Raw genomic sequence first — 24259 nt, forward strand, 5'->3', positions numbered from 1 at the left:
CATTGTATTATTAGCAGTAGGTGTAAATGTTTCGACTGTAGTTGTGTTGTACATTGTATTATTAGCAGTCGGTGTAAATGTTTTGACTGTAGTTGCGTTGTACATTGTATTATTAGCAGTAGGTGTAAATGTTCTGACTGTAGTTGCGTTGTACACTGAAGAGTCATTAAAAGGAATTGTAAATGTTTTTGTTGTGGTTGCATTCTGCACTGTTGTGTCATTGTAAGTCGGTGTAAATTTTGCAGCTGTAGTTACATTGTACTCTGATGGGTTATTGGGAGTAGGTGTAAAGGCTTCGGTTGTATTTGCGTTGTACACTGATGTCTTATTGGGATTAGGTGAAAATATTTTGGTTGTAGTAGTTGCGTTGTAAACTGTTGTATCATTGGGAGTAGGTGTAAATGTTTCAGTTGTAGTAGTTGCGTTGTAAACTGTTGTATCATTGTAAGTAGGTGTAAATTTTGCAGCTGTAGTTACATTGTACTCTGATGTTTTATTGGGAGTAGGTGTAAATGCTTTGGTTGTAGTAGTTGCGTTGTAAACTGTTGTATCATTGGGAGTAGGTGTAAATGTTTCAGTTGTAGTTGCATTGTACACTGTTGTATTATCAGTAGTAGGTGTAAATCTTTCGGTTGTAGATGTGTTGTACACCATTGTATCATTGGGAGTAGGTGTAAATCTTTGCAATCTTTCAGTTGTAGTTGCATTGTAAACTGTTGTATCACTGGGAATAGGTGTAAAATTTTCGGTTGTGGTAGTTGCGTTGTAAACTGTTGTATTATTGGGAGTAGCTGTAAATGTTTTGGTTGTAGTTGCATTGTAAATTGCTGTATCATTGGGAGTAGGTGTAAATGTTTCGGTTGTAGTAGTTGCATTGTAAACTGTTGTATCATTGGGAGTACCTGTAAATTTTTTGGTTGTAGTTGCATTGTAAACTGTTGCATCATTGGGAGTAGCTGTAAATGTTTTGGTTGTAGTAGTTGCATTGTAAACTGTTGTAACATTGGGAGTAGCTGTAAATGTTTCGGTTGTAGTTGCATTGTAAACTGTTGTATCATTGGGAGTAGGTGTAAATATTTTGGTTGTTGTAGTTGCATTGTAAACTGTTGTATCATTGGGAGTAGCTGTAAATGTTTCGGTTGTAGTTGCATTGTAAACTGTTGTATCATTGGGAGTAGGTGTAAATATTTTGGTTGTTGTAGTTGGATTGTAAACTGTTGTATCATTGGGAGTAGCTGTAAATGTTTCGGTTGTTGTAGCTGTGTTGTACACTGTTGTGTCATTGGGAGTAGGTGTAAATCTTTTGGTTGTAGTTGCATTGTAGTCTACAGTCTTATTGTGAGTAAGTGTAAATGTTGCAGCTGTAGTTGCATTGCTCTCTGTTATATTATTGGGGGTAGGTGTAAATGTTGCGGTTGTGATTCCATTGTATACTGAACTATCATTAGGCGTAGGTGTAAATGCTTCAGTTGTAGTTGCGTTGTACAGTGTTTTATTATGATTATTGGTAGTATGTGTAAATGTTCCAGTTGTAGTGACATTGTAGACTAAAGTATCATTGGGAGTAGGTGTAAATATTTCTGTTGTAGTTGTGTTGTACATTGCTGTATCGTTGGAAGTAGGTGTAAATGTTACATCTGTAGTTACAGTGTACATTGTTGTACGGTTGGAAGTCAATGTTTTGTTAAGCGCTAGAGGAATTTGAGTAGCTGTACTGTTTTGTAATGTTTTCCTGCTTCCAGAAGTTGTAGCGTTGGTTGGAGTTGCATTGACAGAAGCTGGGTTTGAATTTCCAACGGGTGTAAACAATGTTGTGTTGCTGTACACAGTTGTGTTGTGTACAGGCAGGTTTTGTGAGGTGCTTTGTACAGCAGGTGGAGTTGTTGAGGATTGTGTAGCGTTAAATGTTGTGAAAGGAGTCGTTGCCGCATGTTCGTGTGTTCTGTTGCTAGTTGGAGTGGTGTTAGTTGTGGCCCTAGAAAAAGTTGAGGGAGCGGAGGTTTGTAGTGGGTTTTGGGTTGTTGGAGTTGAGGAAGGGGAGGTCAGAGTCTGGGCTGGCGTGGTTGAGGTGGAGGATAAGGATGTTAGCGCTGGACTTGGGGTGTTTGAAGCGAATGAAGTGGGGGCCTGTGTTGGGCTTCCATTGGTTGAACTGGAGGATGTGGAGAATGTTGAAACTTGTGTTGGGCTTTGGGTGGTTGAGGAAGGGAAAGGGGAAGTCAGAGTCTGGTTTGGCATGGTTGATATGGAGGACAAGGACTGTGGTGGATTGAGGGGGTTTGAAGTGGTAGCCTGTGTCGGGCCTGGATTGGCTGAATTAGAGGATGTGGAGACCGTGGATAATTGTGCTGGGGATTGGGTGGTTGAGGTTGGGGGGCTGGAGGCCTGTGTTCGGCTTGGGGTGGTTGAGGTTGGGGGGCTGGAGGCCTGTGTTTGTCTTGGGGTGGTTGAAGTTGGGGGGCTGGAGGCCTGTGTTCGGCTTGGGGTGGTTGAACTGGAGGGTGTTGAGGTCAGTGGTAGATTTGGGGCGATTGAAATCAAGGAAGTGGTTGCCTGTGTTGTGCTACCGGTGGTTGAAATCGAAGACATGAAGCCCATTGTCTGGCTTGGTGTCGTTGAAGAGGAACTCTGTGTTTGGACTGAGATGCTTGAAGTCATGGTGGTCACTCCCCATCCTGGATTGGCTAAAGTGGTGGAAGTGGAAGTCTGTGCTGGGATTCGGGTGGTTAAACTTGAGGATGTGGAGGTCAGAGTCTGGACTGGTGTGGTTAAAGCAGAAGACATGGACGTCTGTACTGGATTTGTTGTGGTTGAAGTGGAGGATGTGGAGACCGGTGCTGGGGAGGTTGAAGTGGAGGAAGTCGACTCCTGTGCTGTGGTTGTTCTGAGAGATGTTGACGGGCAGCTGTCAGTCAAGAGTACGGCAAGTGTCTCATTGGCGTTACTATGGAAGAGCAAAAAAAACAGCAAATATTTGTGTTAAATGAACCTGCAAATTTTAATTTCATGTCAAAGAAGCTCCTCACACATAGGGATGGGAATCGAGAACCGGTTCTTTTTTGTCGAGTTTCCACTATGTGGAACCGGCTCGACTCGGCTCGACTCGGGTACCAGGTCGTATTCCTGGAGACCGTTTCCATTACAGGATACTACCAACTTTACAGTACCTGCACGTCGTAGTGATGTGGCGAGTTACTTCCGTGTCATCTGCTCAGAGAGTTGCTGATAAACTCGCTCATTGAGTGTTGTCTCGTCAAGCTCATACTGAATTTTTACGTCTGAACCCCCTCGACAAACCATGGTGTAGTTTTGCGGGCTGTCATCATGTGGATTAACCTACCACTATATTTACTGTCAACTTCCGCATCTGTTTTTTGTAAAACGGCGGGTCACACAGACAACTCTCTGACCAGTCAGTGGTCTGCACTGTTTACAAGTCATGTTTTAGTATCTGGTCCCCAGTCTTAGAACCTTGGCGGAGGTGATAGCAAAAAACTAGTACCAGGTACCAGATTCCAGGTCCTTTTTCTTAATGGAAACGCAAAAAGGCAGAATCCAGTCGAGCTGATACCACGTAGTGGAAACGTGGCATTTGAGAACCAGTTCCCAGTAGCTCAATTCCTTGGACTTGTTTGCCTGCCTGCTTAACAATTTTGCTTATCGATTCCACCATGTTGGCTACGCTCTAAAGTATGTCTAGGGATGGGAATCGTTAACAATTTAATGATTCCGATTCCATTATCGATTTTGCTTATCAATCCGATTCCGTATCGATTCTCTTATCGATTCTCATTGGGTGAGGGAATAAAAGAGTACAAACGGGTGTGTTTGCATTAACTGTCTTTTATATTTCCATCTGCACAGAAAATATAACATATAAAGTATGTACAAATAATAATAACAGATGACGCTGGGCCCGGTTCGGGGGGGCGCAGTGAAAGCGAAACTAAAGACATTTTACTAATTCCTCTTTTGCCACATTTCTACTACGTGGAACCGGTTCAACTCGGCCCGTCTCCCATTGCTGTGCACCTCATTTCCTTTCCCCTACCTTCAGAAGCTTGTGTTTGGGTACGACTTTTATTGCCCGCACTGGAACTGGAACTGGGCCTAGTGTTCACTCTGCCGCTACATTCACAAGCGTCACTAAGTAGCTTATCAAATACGTGACATTCCTGTAAATGAATCACATGCTGCGGACAAATGTTTGAGCATGTTGGAGGCATTCCACCCTTTTGAAGATATGGAAGCTTTGACAGTGTTCCAGTGGACCTGGTGTCGTCTTTTTAGACCATTTCTGCCTCAACACCATGTTGGCTACATTCTGACCAAAACAATGCAGCATGCGTGTGATGTAATCGCACATGCGCGACGAAGGCGGAATCGATAAGCAGAATCGTTAAGCAGGCAGGCAAACGATTCCAAGGAATCGAGCTACTGGGTTCTCAAAAAGAACCGGTTCTTGATTCCCATCCCGAAGATATTTCACATGAAAAGATGACACCAGGGCCACTTGGAACACTTGCAAAGCTTCCATTTCTTCAAAAGAGGGAAATCCCTCCACTATGCTCAAACGTTTGTCCACACAGCATGCAATTTATTTGCAGGAATGTCACGTGTTTGATACGCTACTTGGTGACGCTTGTGAATCTTAAGAGCAAACACCAGGGCATCATCTTTATTTTGCCGTCTGTCTTTAAATGCACCACTACAAGCGTTGCAGTTAAAAATCAACGTTATCTGTGATCATAAATAGTATAAAATAAATAAATCTTAAACAAGTGGTGCCAGGCACAACAAACCCCACCCCTCACACATATTGTAGCTTATTTTGGCATCGATCCAGCTGATGTCATCATGTCTATGCGTGTGGTGATGTCAGCATATCAATTACCTCTATATGTGTCAAGTTTGAAGTAAATTGAAACAAAATTGATGTTTTTATAGATATTATAAATGGGAGAAAAAAAAAAGATTTTAAAAATTCATAAAAAATGTTCACTTTGACCTACTTTTCCCCAAAATGTAATCACATCTATTCTTGGTCACTGGCAATCTATAATCCAAATTTGGTATAAATTCAACCAACAGGTTTGCTGCTACAGACATTTGAAATTTCACCCATTACAAGTATTCAACTAATAGTTTTGCTTCTAGAGTGTTACCAAACAAACAAACAAACCGAACCAAAAACAGTACCCTTCCCTTCCACATTTACCATCTACGCAGAGGAGGGTCAGGTTGGCATATGTCAGATCTCCGCAAATCACTGGCGACCCAGGTCAGGTTGGATGTCATCAGTTTATAGAAAGGTAAACCAGAACGACCACAGATCACTGTGGACACACACAAACATGACATGGATGGGATGTAACAGAAATATACACTGTGATTAAAACAAGAACTGCAGACTTACCCATGCGCATCACTGGCCCTTCGGTTGTGATACCGTTGCGTTGGCCAAAAAGTGTTTGCACAAATGTTTCCACGGAGCAGATGCCTACATTTCCAGACATTTCAAGAGTCACCATGCAGCTATAAAACCTAGACACCAGTGATAGAGGGGTTCAACATGTGCATCAGCAGATACAGCCTTTAACCATCAAATATACAATCAGATTAATTAATGCATTTTAACCCTTTCATGCATAATGGTCACTACAGTGGACAGCTTTTCTACAGCTGTTGTCAAGTATATTCATGGGTTTCAATTCATTCCATTATGGTAACTGTGCTGTTCTTGATAAGCCTGATCTGCACTAACATGTTTGAGTGTAAATCAGATGCTAATTGTTATAAGACTGTAATTAACAGTTTTCTTAAACAAAAAGTTTTTTTCTTTTTTTTTTCGCATATAATTGCCATGAAATGAATAGCAACTAGTATTAGAGTATGATAAAATGTGAGAAAACATCAGATTACCTGCATTAAAAATGTTTTTATTTCATAGTTTTCACACAGTTTATCACTTTCTGATGATGGTTTTAAATACATGTTTGTTTGCTTTAAAAATTAAACACGTGGTGTCCAGCTGAGTGGACATTTTTGTAACTCCATGAAAAATCGGTTCATTAAAATTGATAGTTTTTTTCATGCCTAAAGAGGAATAAAAACACTCAGGACAAAAATCTCAACTAAGGCTCTCATAATTCATGCATGAAAGGGTTAAATATCCTGCATTTCACTTTGTTAATTAGCCAAATTTTCTGTCAGTTTCACTAATTTTTTCACTTATTTTCACTCATCTTTTGCCTCTTGCATCTGACTGTAATGTTATGATGTTGACCATATGCATAAAAAACAGTTAAATGATGCATAATTTAAGACAGGGGTGTCAAACATGTGGCCCACGGACCAAAACCGGCCCACTGAAGGGTCAAATCTGGCCAGTGGAGTGAATTAGCAGAAGGTATTAACAAAATTATTTTAGCTCAGGGGCCACATACAGAACAATATGATCTCAAGTGGGTCAGAACAGAATTTCCCCCCCCCTTTGCTTAGTGTAAAAAGGTAAAATTACATGAACAGATTTACATTCACAGCTCATCCTTTCATAAAAATGTAAATAACCTGAACAACTATGAACAACCTGAAATTCCTTAAGATAACTAAATGCAATTTTAAAAATATTCTGCCTGTTACTTAACATTTTGTGCCTTTGTAGTTCCACTGTAGTTCTTATTTTTCTGGGAGAACTTCCAGGTTTTCACGGTTGTTCATGTTATTCACATTTTTTTAAATGATACTTTGTAGATGTTAACATTTCCATAATGTAATTTAGCTTTTTTCCACGCTAAAACATATAGAAAAGTTTGGGGTTGACATTATTTCTAGGTTATTATGTTATAATTTTACTGGTCCAGCCCACTTAAACCTGTAAAGCCTGAACCATTAAATCATTAACCGAAAATTCCAGTTCTTTGAAACTGGAGCCTTTATTGGTCCTTCTCAACAACCAAAAAAATGTTTTTTAAAAATCAATTTCTATGTATGAGTTTCAATTTTGTATCATATTTGATACATCGGGTCTCAATGCTCAAATATTATTAATTTTGAACAAACAAAAACATAATATAACACAAACATGTCTAACGAATTGGTAATTCCTTTTCAAAATTGCCAAAGTTCGGCCTCCTTCCTCATTAATGACAATCTGGTAGTGTCACTGGAAAGGCCTCTGGTGAATGAATTCCTCCCCCTGGTGGATTATCTGTGTATTGCATGTATCTAATTGTATACATCAGATTTTTCAAGAAAAAAAAAATCACACTAATCATGTAGAAAGCTCACATATCATATATGATACATTTGACATTATAGGGTTAAGATCATATTGGACTGTACACTGTACACTGTAAAAAAAAAAAAAAAAAAAAAACCTGTAAAAAAAACGGTAATATTCCAGCAGCAGGGTTGCTGAAAAAATACTGTTAAATAACAGAAAATAACCATCATAAAAATACAGTAATTTTCCATAATTCAAATACAGTTTTTTGCCCTAACTTTACGTGAGATTTTGCATATTTTTTGACCTTTTAATGTTTAATAAAGAATATTTACATGTATTAAAACAATCAAATTACCTATAAATACATATATATATATATATATATATATATATATATATATATATATATATATATAAATAATTTTCAATGAGACTAAGTCGTACAATCCACTGTTAAAAACTGTATTTGGACAGTTTATCAGTGCTTATACATGTTATACATTCACAAAAATACATTTATTCAACATTTTCGTTGTGAAACCTGTAATTACACAAGATATTTGTCAATTAACAAACAAGTCTTGTTAAACTTACAGAACAAATACTTCTTTTACGGTTAATTGTCAGTAATTTTATCTCGTTTTATTTATTTATTTATTTTTTACAGTATTAAACTTTAAATTAACAGTTTAATCTCATAAATAGAAAAGAAATATTTGTGAAATTACAATACATTTGCAAATGTATTTTAACTGTATTTTTCCATGAAAAAAGAAAAAAAATTATATTTAAAAATGGAAATTTTATGGTTATTCACAGTTAAAGTTTTTTCCATGTTATTTTAAATTTTGCGTGTAAAATCAGTCTATTTTTGTCATTTCATTGATATTTTCCTGTATCATAAACATACAGGGAAAAATCTGTAAAATAAACGGTGAAAATTCTGTTAAATTTCAGATATTTTTTACAGTGTATGTGGCCCCTAAACTAAAATGATTTAAGACATATCGTATTATTGGCTCTGTAGAAACGGCTTTTCTTTTGTGTGCCTACCTCTGCGGTGTCCCGTGGCATTCCAGATGAGCACGCTGGACAAAGAAAATAATTTATGAAGCATATCGGTTTCACAGACAATTTAGTACAAATCATTCTATCATTAACAACTGTATTTATCAACTTTTTTTTTTCATGTTTGTATTTGTAAAAATCCTGCTCTGTGGTATGGTTTACCTTATAATGCTGTGAAACCTCTATAAGTTGTGCACACATTGGCCTGGAATGAACAGAAGTATTTATAAAATGTCATTAAGAAAAGAACATTCATATTTAGCATTGAACTAAAATGAAAATAAGCTAACCCAGCGTTGTTTCTACAGACTCTGGTGACATTGGTCAGCATCTGTAAAATCAAATCAGAATATGACAATGTGCAGCAGAAATACATTAGGATGCATCAGTTGTAGTGGTACATACCAATATTTGCAGGGTCTTAGCGTTCATGGCAGCATGGCTGACATTAATCCGAACAGTATAAAACCAACCTGCATAAAAAAAAATTATGATAATAACAGTTATTTCTATATTCTGCACTCTAAGTTGTATACTCCTATGAATATTGGAGAGTCTTCTTTGTACATACCTGTTAAAACTTATATAAAGCATTTTTTGAATATCTTCAATATATACAAATAAAATGCATTATTATTATTATTATTATTATTATTACCTCCGCCAAGGGGGTTATGTTTTTGCCAGGGTTTGTTTGTTTGTTTGTCTGTCTGTTTGTCTGTCCGTTAGTGTGCAACATAACTCAAAAAGTTATGGACAGATTTTGATGAAATTTTCAGGGTTTGTTGGAAATGGGATAAGGAAGAAATGATTAAATTTTGGTGGTGATCGGGGGTGGGGGGGCCCACAGGGGGGCCCATTTCCAACAAACCCTGAAAATTTCATCAAAATCTGTCCATAACTTTTTGAGTTATGTTGCACACTAACGGACAGACAAACAGACAGAGAAACAAACAAACAAACCCTGGCAAAAACATAACCTCCTTGGCGTGGGGGGGCCCACGGGAGGGGGGCCACTGATCAGCCTTGGCGGAGGTCTGCGCTCTCCGAGTGCTTCTAGTTATTATTATTATTATTATTGACTACATGTGGGTGATGATACATGAAGACAAGTTGTTAAAATGTGAACACTATTTGTGGTTAAATTTCCTTTTTAGAATGGGATTTTGTAAAGGTTATATATTATTGACCAAATAATAACAAATCATTATTTTCAACAATGTTTTCCTCGTGTTTTCAAGACAATTTATGATATTTATCAGTATAATGATTTTTTTTTTTTTTTTTAAGAAAAGGGTTTAATTTAGATTTTGTAAAAGAAAAAGATGAAAACTCTGGAAATTTTCTACATTTGTGTTGTTGTGAAGCTACTTCAGGTCAGAAATCATGAGAAACTAGCAAGAAATGTAATGCCTGCTTTTGAGTATCACATTGTTAAATTTAGCATTTTTATGAGAAACAAAGATACTGCATTCTTAAATTTTATATTGCCAAATAAATGTAGACTTTTTTTGATCTGATATATCTATATTTGTGCTTTTATATCTTGAAACTGGAAAAAAGGAAAAAGCAAAAAACAAACAAACAAACAAACAAAAACCAAGATGAATTAAAACGGTGCAAACCTCTATATATTTTTTCCATAGCTTGGCTTGAGAAATGGTAGCCAAAAAGGGGAGGGTGAGAAAACGCCTATGTAAAGGAATGCTTTTATGAGAAATACTTGCATATACTTTGAATTTATCACAATTTTAACTTTATGAATATATTATTTGGAACCCCTGTTCACTTTTACAGGCTTTGAAAATGTTCATTAAACATGTTTGCGTTATTTGTGGAATAAATTATATAATTCTTTAAATCGGATTTTGTATTTTTTGTGAATTTTGTGGCCCTGTATGTTGTATAGTAGGTCAGAATGAAAATATAATAGTCTGATGATATAGATGAAGTTGTGCTGAAAAAAAAAAAACAGATACCAAACATGGGTATGGTTAACATTTTTCTATATAGTATATGCATAGAGGCAAAAACAAAACTACTCAAAAACGCCCAAAATAGGCTCAGACCCCTAATGGTTAACTACATTTTCTATTGATTAACCCTTTCAACATTTTGTATTTATTTTATTAGAACTATTCTTAGATTTTGATGTATTCCTTCTTTATTTTGTAATATAATTTACATTGAATTTTTTCTTCCTTTTTCCATTTTAGGATCTGACATGGGAATTTAAGGGAGGTAGAAGGATGGGGTAAGGGGGCGGGAGTATTTTTTTTTTTTTTTTTTTTAATTTGCAAATCATAAAACAGTAAGAGAAAATGAAAAAAACAAAAACAAAAAAAAAAAAAACAACATTGTGCAGGGCAGGATAGAAGCCAAAAAAAGGTTTATGTGAATATCTCCACAGAAATAAACAATACACATTAAAAAAAAAAAAAAAAAAAAAAATTGAAAATATGATATACCTGAAAAAATAATCTAAAGTAAAAGAATAAAAATACAAATCAAATTACAAATCATCAAATACAAATCAAATGATATAAAGTCTTACTTTTTTTGTTATGAATTAGAGTCCTTTTACGATGCTTTTGAAATAATGACAAAGAAGATGTTGATTGAAGTTCAGGTTGTAGATTGACAGATAGATGTAGTATATAAGTAAAACTTCATCTTGCCCCTTTTCGAATACGTTTTCTGTCCTTTTTATATCAAATTTTCTTACAGTTTTGGTTTTAATGTTATATTTGAAATAAAATAGACAATCAGTCAATCATTTGATAATGCCATTATTTGGGTACAGAAGGCTAACAAATGAAGAAAACACCAGCAGACAGTCAGGTGAATAATATTCTGACTTACTTGTTGCGTTACAAAAAGCAGTGCAGTCACAGAACTGAGAAACTTCACCTGCAGAAAACACAAAACATGGTTCCAGCAGTTAAGAAGTGTTCTGAATATACATATAGTAATGCACAGGTATCAAACATGCGGCCCGGGGGCCAAATCTGGCCCGCCAATGGTTCCATTCCGGCCCGCAGGGATGAAAGTGCAAAAATGAATCTGAACAGTCCAGGTTGTCAAAAATCATTGTGGTTCAGGTTCCACATACACACCAATGTGATCTCAAATAAAAATAACAACATAATAACCCATAAATAATGACAACTACAAGTTTTCTTTGTGAAAAATTATGCGGAAAAAAATGTGAAAAAAAATAAGATTACACTGTGAAAATATTTACATTTACAAAACTATTCTTTCACAATAAAATGCAAATAAATACGTAAATAAAAACAAAGATGAACAACCCGAAATGTGCAATTTGAACAATATTCTGCCTGTTACCAAATGTTTGGTGCATTTATGGATCCACTGTGATCTGGAGTTGTGCACTCTCAAAAACAGAGATACCAGCTTGTACTTAAAAGGGTACAAATGCTTGTCGCTGGGGGTGTACTTTTTTGAGAGACCTTTCTGTACCCTTTCGAAATGGTCCATTTTTGTACCTTAAGTACTTTAGATAGAAAGAAAACTCTCATATAGTTGATAATGCCATGATGTTTAAAGTTTGAACCGGTGGCCTAATTGAGAAAAAAAAAAAAAAAAGTGTTCATGGAAATGTGATGGTAACCCAGTCACTACGCATTTTAAAACAATTTAAAAAACATCTTGGTATCCAGACCGCGTCTATTCATTCCCCTATTATGAATAACCACCTGTTTCAACCATCCTGGATGGATAAAGGCTTCCAGACCTGGCATGATAAGGGCATTCACAGAATCAAAGACCTGTACATAGATAATACATTTGCTAGTTTTGAACAGCTTTCTAAAAAATATTCTTTAAGTAATTCTCATTTTTATCGCTATTTACAAATCAGGGACTTTGTATGAAAGAAATTTTCCAATTTTCTAAATCTACCCCCTCTTTCCGGTTTGGATAATGTCTTAGAGGTCAATACGATGGACAAGGGCAGAGTATCAATGATTTATGCTCGGATTTTGGAGACTCTGAGTCCGTCCGTAACTCACCTCCGTGAACAGTGGGAAAGCGACATAGGGATGCCACTCTCAGACAAGGAGTGGGACATGGCACTTCTGAGGGTCCATTCCTCCTCCATTTGTTCACGACATTCATTAATTCAATTCAAGATTTTACATAGATTGCACTTCTCTAAAGTTAAACTTGCAAAAATATTCCCTGACATAAACCCTATCTGCGACAGATGCAAGCAAGCCCCAGCAACAGTATACCACATGCTATTGTCCTGCTCCAAACTGACCCCTTTCTGGAACTCTTTTTTTGATTTTATTTCTAAGGCATATGGGTGCCGTATTCAGCCATCTCCTCTTACTGCTATTTTCGGTCTCATTTCATGCACAGATGACTCAGTTCCTTCAGTTAACCTACAAAAAGTTGTGGCCTTTGCATCTTTACTAGCTAGACGTACCATTCTCTTCAAATGGAAGGACTCATCACCACCAACACACAATCAATGGATTAGAGACATCATGCTTAATATAAAGTTAGAAAAAATTAGGTGCACCCTAAATAACTCTATCAATAAATTTTATAAAATATGGGAGCCTCGTTTACACTGTGTGAATATGTTGCCTGGCCTGGAACTTTAAAAACATTTTAAGTGTTTATATTGTTATTGACCTGTTTTGTTTTGTTTATTTACTTTCTTTCCTCCTTTAATGGTACCAGAATGCACTGTCTCGACTGTCTTTATGTGTGTCTTGTTTGTATTGCCCTTTTTTTTTTTTTTTTTTTTTTGTTGTTGTTGTTGTTTTGTTTTGTTTTGCCTTGGGTTCTGTTTGTTTATCATATCTAGTGTCAATCTTTGTATTATAAATACATTGCTTGAAATTATAAATGTCATACTTCTGAAATGAAAAGTTTTATAAATGTTGAATAGTTCTATAAATAAAGTTAAAAAAAAAAACGGCATAGACAAGCTACGTCATCAAGACATGGAGGTGTGAATGAAAACTTGATAAAACAGAGATTATGGAAATAATCAGAGATTCTAATAAACTAAATAAATTATTAGGCTATTATCATTGAGCTAATTGGGCTATTAAATTAAAACAAACTATTATTAAATATAATATAGAGTAATTACAGCATGATATATAATAAATAATGTGCTAAGCCTAATGTTTAACTATAATTAGTCCTACTGTTCAGTTCTCCTAGCCTATAGCCTATTCTCATGGTCTACACACATTTTTGAATGCTGCAGGGTACCTTATAGTACAAATTTGTACTTTTCATAACTTTGGACCCTTTTTCATAGCCTAAAGGTGCAATTCTGGCCTCCTAAAGACCAATATTATACTTTTGAGACAACATTCTTAAAAAATGTACTTATAGGTACATAAATGTTCTGATCTCGTACCTCTGTTTTTGAGAGTGTGTTAATAATAGGAGATGTAATATTATAGAAATTGTTCAAATTGGAGTTCTAAACTGTAAAATTTTAACAATATTCTGCCTGTTACCAAATGTTTATGTAACATTGTGTGTAATGTATAAATAATGTATAAATAATAAGTCGAGGCATAATATTGTTAAAATTACAATAATTTTTCCAATGAAATTTCTTTTTTTTTTCAGGTTATTCACATCTTTTTTTGTGAAATGTAAATATTTTCATAATTTAATTGTTTTTTTTTGTTTGTTTTTTTTGTTTTTTACTAAAACAAACAGAAACACTTGCATTTGTCATTATTGATAGGTTATTAAGTCCTTATTTTACTGGTCTAGCCTAAGTGAGATCAAATTGGGTTAAATATGGCCCCTGAACCCTTGTAGTATTGACTGTGTGTGTCGTCAGTACTCACTGCTGCAGGAGTCGGCCTTGGCCTGAAGAGTGGAGATGCTGTCAGACTCTATGTGAGAGCTGGTGAATAAACATACAGATCATATTCTCTAATGCACTGATAAGGAAACAGTAGAACTTACAGTGGAAGGTTTGGCTCACCAGGTAAGGCTGGAGGAGGTGTTGGACTGACAGATATCACTCTGTGTGGATGGGGACATGCACCTCACAAAACCACCACTAGAGGGAACTACATTCTCACACAGATTCAGACCTGGTGTGGCCAAAACACAGTTATTAGTGCTGCTGTTTTTCCATGAGGATTAATTTCATTTTTTAACCCATAAAGACCCAAACCTCCACTGTTTTATAGGCTTGTGTTATTGTCTGTTTCTCTGTACTACTGTCTTGTTTTTATCCTGGTGTATGAATGATATTTTATTTATTTTATTTTAAGGTTTGTTTTTTGCTGTGGCCCAGAGGTGCAACAGACCAAAACATTATCCACTATAAGAAAAAAAAAGAGAACAGTCCAAAAAATTATCCACTATAAGAAAAAAAAAAAGAGAACAGTCCAAAAAATTATCCACTATAAGGAAAAAAAAGAGAACAGTCCAAAAAATTATCCACCATAAGAAAAAAAAAGAGAACAGTCTAAAAAAATTATCCACTATAAGAAAAAACACAGAACAGTCTAAAAAATTATGCACTATAAGAAAAAGAATAGAACAGTCCAAAAAATTATCCAGTATAAGAAAAAAAACACAGAACAGTCTAAAAAATTATCCACTATAAGAAAAAAAACACAGAACACTCTAAAAAATGATCCACTATAAGAAAAAAAAGAGAACAGTCCAAAAAATTATCCACTATAAGAAAAAAAAAGAGAACAGCCCAAAAAATTATCCACTATAAGAAAAAAAAAAGAGAACAGTCTAAAAAATTATCCACGATAAGAAAAAAACACAGAACAGTCTAAAAAAATTATCCACTATAAGAAAAAAAAAGAGAACAGTCCAAAAAATGATCCACTATAAGAAAAAAAAAGAGAACAGCCCAAAAAATTATCCACTACAAGAAAAAAAAGAGAACAGCCCAAAAAAAGTATCCACTATAAGAAAAAGAAGAGAACAGCCCAAAAAATTATCCGCTATAAGAAAAAAAAGAGAACAACCTTAACTGTGGTGGCCCAGAGGTGCAACAGCCCAAAAAATCATCCACTATAAGAAAAAAAAAAAAAAGAGAACAGCCCAAAAAAGTATCCATGATACGAAACAAAAAGAGAACAGTCCAAAAAATGATCCACTATAAAAAAAAGGAGAACAGACTAAAAATTTATCCACTGTAAGAAAAAAAAGAGAACAGCCCAAAAAATTATCCACTATACGAAAAAAACAGAGAACAGTCCAAAAAATGACCCACTATAAGAAAAAAAAGAACAGCCCCAAAAAATGATCCACTATAAAAAAAAGAGAACAGTCAAAAAAAAAGACCCACTATAAGAAAAAAAGAACAGCCCCAAAAAATGATCCACTATAAAAAAAAAAAAAGAGAACAGTTCAAAAAAAATATCCACTACAAGAAAAAAAAGAGAACAGCCCAAAAAATGTTCCATTATAAGAAAAAGAGAGAACAACCCAAAAAATTAACCACTATAAGAACAAAAAAAAAAAAAAAACATAATCCACCTTTTCAATTATGGGGGCGCTGTTTACCTGAAAGGTCTCTTGTTTTAAAATTAAGACCACCACAAAAAATAAAAGCATAGGCTGAAAATTTTTAAGGCTTTCAGCTAATGTGGCTAATGCTAACGAAGCAACCCACCGGAAGTGGAGGTCAGTGCGCATAAATAAAGTTATTTTAAAAATATATAGTGGATAATTTTTTGGGTTGTTCTCTTTTTTTTCTTACAGTGGATAATTTTTTGGGCTAATGGATAATTTTTTGGACTTTCTCTTTTCTTTTCTTATAGTGGATCATTTCTTGGGCTTTTCCCTTTTTTTCTTATAGTGGACATTTTTTTTGGGCTGCTCTCATTTTTTCTTATGGTGGATAATTTTTTGGGCTGTTGTCTTCTTTTTCTTGCAGTGGATAATTTTTTGGGGCTGTTGTCTTTTTTTTCTTATAGTGGATCATTTTTTGGGCTGTTGTCTTTTTTTTCTTATAGTGGATAATTTTTTGGGCTGTTGTCTTTTTTTTCTTCTTATAGTGGATAATTTTTTGGGCTGTTCTTTTTTTTTCTTATAGTGGATACTTTTTTGGGCTGTTGTCTTTTTTCTTCTGATAGTGGATCATTTTTTGGGCTGTTCTTTTTTTTCCCCTTATAGTGGATAATTTTTTTGGGCTGTTGTCTTCTTTTTCTTACAGTGGATAATTTTTTGGGGCTGTTGTCTTTTTTTTCTTATAGTGGATAATTTTTTGGGCTGTTGTCTTTTTTAGTGGATACTTTTTTGGGCTGTTGTCTTTTTTTTTTCTTCTGATAGTGGATCATTTTTTGGGCTGTTCTTTTTTTCCCCGTATAGTGGATAATTTTTGGGGCTGTTGTCTTTTTTTTCTTATAGTGGATAATTTTTTGGGCTGTTGTCTTTTTTTTCTTCTTAGAGTGGATAATTTTTGGGGCTGTTGTCTTTTTTTTCTTATAGTGGATAATTTTTTGGGCTGTTGTCTTTTTTTTCTTACAGTGGATAATTTTTTGGGCTGTTGTCTTTTTTCTTATAGTGGATAATTTTTTGGGCTGTTCTCCTTTTTTTCCCTTATAGTGGACAATTTTTTGGGCTAGTGGATAATTTTTTGGGCTGTTGCACCTCTGGGCCACCATAGTTAACAATGAAAAAGTGAAATAGGAAAAATAAAAAAAAATAAGACTGTGGAATAAAGGAAACAAACAGTAGTGTGAGCTTTAATGGGTAAGAAACCACAGAATGTAAATGTACTAATTAAGGATAAAAAGGAAAAAGGAAATGTGCAAATGTTCAGGAAGTTGGCAGTGCAAAAATACAAAGAAACAAGTCTGAGATACAACACGGAAACTATCTCCAACAGGTTTCAATTACACACAGTCTGTCAGGGCGTAATACAAAAGACATGCTCACTTTCAAAACCACAGGCTATTATGGGATGCTAATCAAGCTGACCATGTGACCACAAATGCCTGTAAGTATGACTGAACAAGACTGTGGTGTGTTTCAGCCTAAACCTTCTAAGTGTCTGCTGACAACACAAAACTCTATGTTCTGTTTTGCATATTAGAACATTTGCATTTGTAATCCACTTACACAGAATGTGGGTATATTTTACTTGCAAAATACACACATTTACGTGATCATATAATGTGCGTGAGAGCAAGTTTTTCTATATTTGTGGGTTCTGATGTCTTTGCTTGCTGGAAAATATCCAAATCTTACCAAGTGTATTTTTCTCATTTCGAGTCAAAATATCTCATCACATGAATTCAGCAAAAAATCTGAATTAAGTGAAAACTATTTTGAATTTAAAAAAAAAAAATCTGAATTAAGCAAAAAAAAAAAAAAAAAATCTAGAATTAAAATGACAAAAAATATGAATTAAGCAAAAAAAATAAAAATAAAATAAAAAATCTTGAATTAAGCAAAGAAAAAAAAAAATCTGCCAATGGAACAAGTGAAAATTATCTTGGTAAGATTTCTTGAAATAAGATTTTCAAGATCTATTGTCTAAGAATAAGTTCTTATATCTCACTGAAAAGTTACTCTTTAGGTGATTATGTCTAATTTTAAGTGTGATGAGATATTTGGAGTAGAAATGAAAAAAAAATACGCTTGGTAAGATTTAGATTTTTTCAACTGCTGGGACCAAAATGCTATAACTTGAAAGTTCTGAGGATTAATGGATAATAAAGTATTCCAAATTTACAGACATAAATAAACATGCTATTAGCCTCCTTGTGAAAAGACAAACACGTGTTCATTGTGCATTCATGCAGATGGATGAACGGACTGCTTAAGTGGCTCACCGACTCTCTCCGCCTGTCCTATGATTCTTGCTTGTATATTTGGATTTCCTTTCCGTTGTTGCAGTGCAGACACTCCGGCTCGCTGCAGTTCACACGCTGACACAGCAGGAGTGAGATGCAACAGCACACCACAAGTCGTGTTTCTGAGAAAAATATTAAATAAATATTCACATTACAATGAGAAGGTGAATATGTATAGCAGCAATGATATATGACTAATGAAATGTAGTTACCTTATTTGGTTTTTTACAGCACATGACACCTCTAATACCTGCAGAGACTGAGGGGAGACATTTGAGCTGTTACACAATTTTTTTTTTTTTACTTTGAATGATGGATGGAAGAGTGTATCCCCCCATTTCTACAGAGATGGATTAAGGCCACAGGGGAAAAAAGGTCAAATTTTCATTATTATTATTATCATTATTATTATTATTATTATTATTATTATTATTATTATTACAAGAAGAAAGTTAGAATTCAGAGATTAAAGTCTGAATTCTGAGAAAAAAGTCAGATTTCAAAGATTAAAGTCAGAATTCTGAGATCAAAGTCAGAATTCACAGAAAAAAAAATCCAAATTCTGGGAAAAAGTCAGAATTCTGAGATTAAAGTCCGAATTCTGAGGTCAAAGTCAGAATTCTGAGAAAAAAAAAAATCAGAATTCTCAGAAAAAAGTCCGAATTCTGAGCTTAAAATATGAATTCTGAGATTAAAGTCAGGATTCTGAGGAAAAAAGTCAGAACTCTGAAAAAAAGTCAGAATTCTGAGATTAAAGTCAGAATTCTGAGATCAAAGTCAGAATTCTCTGAAAAAAAATTAGAATTCTGAGAAAAAAATCAGAATTCCGAGATTAAAGTCAGAGATCTGAGATTAGAGTCAGAACTCTGAGATTGAAGTCAGAATTCTGAGAAAAAGTCAAAACTCTGAGATTAAAGTCAGAATTCTGAAGAAAAAAGTCAGAACTCTGAGAAAAAAGTCCGAATTCTGAGATTAAAGTCCGAATTCTGAGATCAAAGTCAGAATTCTCAGAAAAAAAATCAGAATTCGGAGAAAAAAATCAGAATTCCGAGATTAAAGTCAGAGATCTGAGATTAGAGTCAGAACTCTGAGACTGAAGTCAGAATTCTGAGAAAAAGTCAAAACTCTGAGATTAAAGTCAGAATTCTGAGGAAAAAAGTCAGAACTCTGAGAAAAAAGTCAGAACTTTGAGACTGAAGTCAGAATTCTGAGATTATAGTCAAATTCAGATTTTTTTCAAAATTTTGACTTTTTTCTCTCAAAATAATTATATATATATATATATATATATATATATATATATATATATATATATATATATATATATAGGACCTTAATTAATTTCTATTTTTTCCAGTGGTCCTAATCCTCTTCCATACATTTCTTGTACACACTGACCTCAAGTAAGTTATTGCGACAGAAATCTCCAAAGTTCGCAGTGCCATTGTTAGCGGAACAATGAAACAACGTGGACACCTGAGAAAAAACAGAAAGAGTCAGACTGTTAACTCTGGAGTCTTGTATTAGAAATGAAACCATGGCTGATATTGAAGCTTTCATTTGTTGATATTTGCATTCACACTGAGACAAGAACAGCTTTGTTTTATACTCTCACGTAGTTTTAGAGCAGCGTATTACAAATGCACTGCACTTAATGTATTTATCAAACTTTAATTCAATTTTAATTGCACTTTGAAATTGTATTTTATTTGTATTTTTAATTGCTTTTTAATTGTATCTTGCACTGTAAAGCACTTTTTGACTCCCTGTCTGCGAAAAGTGCTCTATAAATAAAACTTACTTATAAATCATAGGATTTAGTGACTATGACAGCTAGAGTTTGTGGTTTTAAATTGGGCTATATGTAGTAATATGTAGTAGTATTATCTTATTAGGAGTCTGCTCTAGACTAGCTCTAGGTGCAAGGTGTCATGAGATTACTAAAATTAAGTAAGTAAAATTTGATTGACTGATTGATAGCATTTCTACATCCAACTATTAAAAAATTACCCCACAGTATTCTTAGAGTTTTAAGAATATAAAGCTCAAAAGTTCTGCAAAAGATATTAATGTTCTGGATTATAAACATGTGAACTCAATAAAATTCATGGTGAAGAAAACTAACACTGCAGGACCTTAGACCAAAGTGACAAAAAGTGATCAAATGGGATGAGAACCATGAAGAAACAACTTTTAGAGTCAAAGAAAATTAACTGTCTGTGCATCAGGGCCCGTATTCCTAAAGATTCTGCGAATCCTCTCACAGTGCTCCTAACTTCACCTAAAAATTCCTAGTAAGGAGTCTGATCTTAGGAGTGATTCCAGAACACTCTCAGAGAACTCTGAGCAAGGAATGGACAGAAATTCCGATCTTAGTGAGGAGGTGTGGTTGACCTCGTTGCTAGGTATGAGTCATCATTTCAAAAGTTGTGATTGGTTGATCCTAAAAGCTAGAAATAAATATACTTTTGGTGAAAATGGGCAAGGGTTTTCAAATCGATAAACTTAATCATAGAATCTAATCTTATGAAGACTGTGTAATTGTAAATAACATTTTACATAAAAGAAAATATCTGTTAAATGAATAGTAAGCTATACTTTAAAATTATCCTATAAAATGTGTAAAAAAAAAAAAAAAAAAAAAACTCCATAGTGATAGTTATATTTATTTGCTCATATTAATTGGCACACTGTAAAAAAAAATCTGTAATTAAACAGAATTTTTACTTTTTATTTTACAGATTTTTCCTGTATTTTTAAGATACAGGAAAATATCTGAGAAATGATAAAAAAAAAAAATAGACTGTGATTTTACATGTCAAATGTAAAACAAGACAAAAAAAAACTAACTGTGAATAACCATAAAATTTCCATTTTTTAAAAGATTTTTTTTTTCTCCACAGAAAAATACAGTTAAAATACATTTGCAAATGTATCGTAATTTCACAAACATTTATTTTCTATTCATGAGATTAAACTGTTAATTTAAACTTTAATACTGTAAAAAAAAAATAAAAAAATAAAATGAGATAAAATTACTGATAATTAACTGTAAAAGAAGTATTTGTTTTGTAAGATTAACAAGACTTGTTTGTTAATTGACAAATATCTTGTGTAATTATGGGAGGTTTCACAACAAAAATGTTGAATAAATGTATTTTTGTGAATGTATAACATGTATAAGCACTGATAAACTGTCTAAATATAGTTTTTATCAGTGGATTGTACGACTTAGTCTCACTGAAAATTATTTATATATATATTTATATATTTATAGGTAATTTGATTGTTTTTTATACATGTAAATATTCTTTATTAAACATTAAAAAGTCAAAAAATATGCAAAATGCCATATAAAATTAGGGCAAAAAACTGTATTCTAACTATGGAACATTACTGTGTTTTTATGAGATGGTTATTTTCCGTTATTTAACAGTATTTTTTCAGCACCCCTGCTGCCAGAATAATCCAATTTTTTTCCTTTTTTTTTTTCTTTCTTTTTTTTTTTTACAGTGCAATCTGTAGTGTTTAATTAATTCACTGTCATCCAGTGTTTGCAGAATATCCTTCCTGCCTCTTCCATTTTGTCCTCTGCTTAGGGAACTCCTAAACCCCTTAAAAGTCCTCTTCCCTGCTCTTATCAGATCTCACCTTAGGAGCTCTCTTAAGGGCTAGAATTCTTTAGGAATAGCTTTTTATTTTACTAGGATCTACTCTTAATTTTTAGGGGAAATTCTAACAAAACATCATGATTCTAAGAATTTTCTTAGAGTTTGGGCACTGGGAGCAACTCTTTGCACTAAGAATCTGTAGGAATACAGGCCCAGAGCTGGGTTATATAGCAACATGGCTGAGAATGTGCTGCTTCTGCCTCTACAAACTAACCATGAACCTGCATTACTTGTTTTACACTTACAAAAATGTTAATTATAGACGGACCTGACACACTCAAAAAGGTACGTGAAAATTTCTTACAAAAGCACGGATGGCCTCCTCGGTCTTTTTACCACTTTTGACTTCCACACTTAATGACATCCAAAAGAACGCATCTGCCGAAAACCATAAATAAAATCAGAAATATCCAAAACAAACCACAAAGATGCATATCAATACAGATGAGGAAAAGGTGGATAATGCTTACCGTTACTGGAACAGAGTTGGTTTATGTCACAGTTTATTAATGTAGATCCTAAAAAAGACAGAAACAGGTTATTTTATTTTATTTTATTTTTTTTTTTATTGTTGATTGAAGCTCTGTGTGTGCTGAAACTAAATTTAAGGACAAACTGGATATTCCCAACACAGTGAAAATGTAAAAATAAAGGTTTCTTTTCACATTTTCACTGTGTTGGGAGTATCCAGTATCTAAAAACCTACATGATGATCAGGTTTCAGACAAATCCTGCTTGAAGAGAAAATCTGTACAATAATTGTCTTAGAGCAGTGGTTCTCAATCTTTTTCTTTCGAGCCCCCTTTTGGAGGATGAAAAATCTCCAGGCCCCCCTCGACCCCAACAACATTGTAACAGTGGTGCAACTATAACTTTTTTTTTTTTAATTCTTTGTTTATTTGGAAAAGCGCAAGTTACAAAACTTCTGCTACATGTACAGTTCAATTTCTACACGTCAAATGAAAAAAAATGCTTATCCAAGATTTTTTTGTCATATAAAGAATGTATAAAATAAATAAATAGAGAAAAGTGGGCTGGATAAGAGGGCTTGTTCCATTACTTCATCAAAAAGACAAGACAAGACTCTATAAGGTGTGTATGTTTACATCACTCTAAACAGAAATGTTTCACATGTAAAAGTATTCACATCATCCATGTTTTTATTTCACATCCATTACAAATTTAACATAGTTTGTCCATTTTGACCAAATAGTGAAAAAAGATTCCTTTTGACCCTTAAAACAAAACATTATCTTCTCCAGAATGTAAATGTCCTGTACGATGGTGATCCATTCTTCTGTTGTGGGTGCTCCAGGCTTTAACCTGTTTAACCCTGACCATATTTTCAGGGGAAAAACACCTAAAAAGACATACCCAAAGTAAATGAAGAATTATACTCAGTGCCAATGAAAACGTAACACTTGAAGATTCTTATATTTTTTTTTTAAATCGATGAGGATTTTTATTCCATAAGCTCTTTGGAATTAATCACAGGCCATTTCTATACAGTAAAAATAAAAAATCACATCCAAATTTGTTGACAAAAAATAAGGATAAAGAAAGAAACTCAAGGACCCCCAAAACCAAAAGTCACAAAGCGGTCCCGGAGGTGCTGCAGCTCAATGTAGCGATCCTGTTGTGGCGTGGTCACACGTGCTCGTCCAGGGCGAGGTCTGTCTGCAGTTGAGCCAGTTTCTTCATGCCTCTGTTGCATCCTGACTATGGTGGACACATTGCATCCAAAATGGCGCGCCACCTGCCGAGCAGAGATTCTGGCCTCCAGGAGCCCCATAGCATGGCCTCTTTGGTCACGTGTCAGTCTAGGCATCGCTGAGTTATTGCAAATGATTTTGGTGCTTTTCAGCTTGCCTTTATATACAGAACATGACCACTCCTTAACTGACCACAATTCCTTAAGTTGAGCAGTTCATTGCTGAGCAATGAGAAAAACAAGTCTTATGAATGCAGACAAGTTCAAGCGTGACAATAGCTCAACCCGTCTCAGAAATTGTCTGGGATTATCTTATACAGGTGAAACTTGAACATATTGATGCAACTCAGGAACAATAAAACACATTCAAGTGTTGCGTTTTCATTGGCACTGAGTATACTTCACAATAGTAAGGTTCATATGGATGTTCTTGGTGTCTACGGACATTTAGAGACCTCACAGAATCTATTCCCATTGTCTAAAATATTGTATCTATTACTATGCCTGAGTAAACTGTAACAAACTAAAAGAAAAATTAGAATTTTTTATCCTCGCCTGTTTTTCTTCAGCTGGATCGACGATGATATGCATAAATTAATTGTTCGTGTCGGAGATTTTTAATAGCGTATATTTCACCCCACAAAGATTAAAAATCATGTTTGAACATTAAAGTTTGCACTAAAATACACTTTTGATGGACTTTTATTAACATTAGGGTCTAAACTTTGAGCAAAAGTTG

General features: G+C 34.4%; 1 protein-coding gene across 1 annotated transcript in view; it reads right to left on the bottom strand.

The window, feature by feature from the left end:
* Positions 1-112: 112 nt before the first annotated feature.
* Positions 113-24259, bottom strand: part of LOC115411065 (mucin-2-like) — a 64231-nt gene continuing 40084 nt past the window's right edge. The window contains exons 6-18 of the mRNA XM_030123006.1: positions 18118-18213; positions 14289-14400; positions 14149-14207; positions 11159-11206; positions 8702-8769; positions 8587-8627; positions 8459-8501; positions 8282-8316; positions 5417-5544; positions 5219-5336; positions 1313-2944; positions 263-1183; positions 113-155 (exon numbers count right to left, since the gene is read on the bottom strand). Of these exons, the coding sequence (XP_029978866.1) occupies positions 113-155; positions 263-1183; positions 1313-2944; positions 5219-5336; positions 5417-5544; positions 8282-8316; positions 8459-8501; positions 8587-8627; positions 8702-8769; positions 11159-11206; positions 14149-14207; positions 14289-14400; positions 18118-18213 (3344 nt within the window). The remainder of the gene's footprint in view (positions 156-262; positions 1184-1312; positions 2945-5218; positions 5337-5416; positions 5545-8281; positions 8317-8458; positions 8502-8586; positions 8628-8701; positions 8770-11158; positions 11207-14148; positions 14208-14288; positions 14401-18117; positions 18214-24259) is intronic.

This window comes from Sphaeramia orbicularis, chromosome 20 (assembly GCF_902148855.1).
Source record: "Sphaeramia orbicularis chromosome 20, fSphaOr1.1, whole genome shotgun sequence".
NCBI classification, from domain to species: domain Eukaryota; kingdom Metazoa; phylum Chordata; class Actinopteri; order Kurtiformes; family Apogonidae; genus Sphaeramia; species Sphaeramia orbicularis.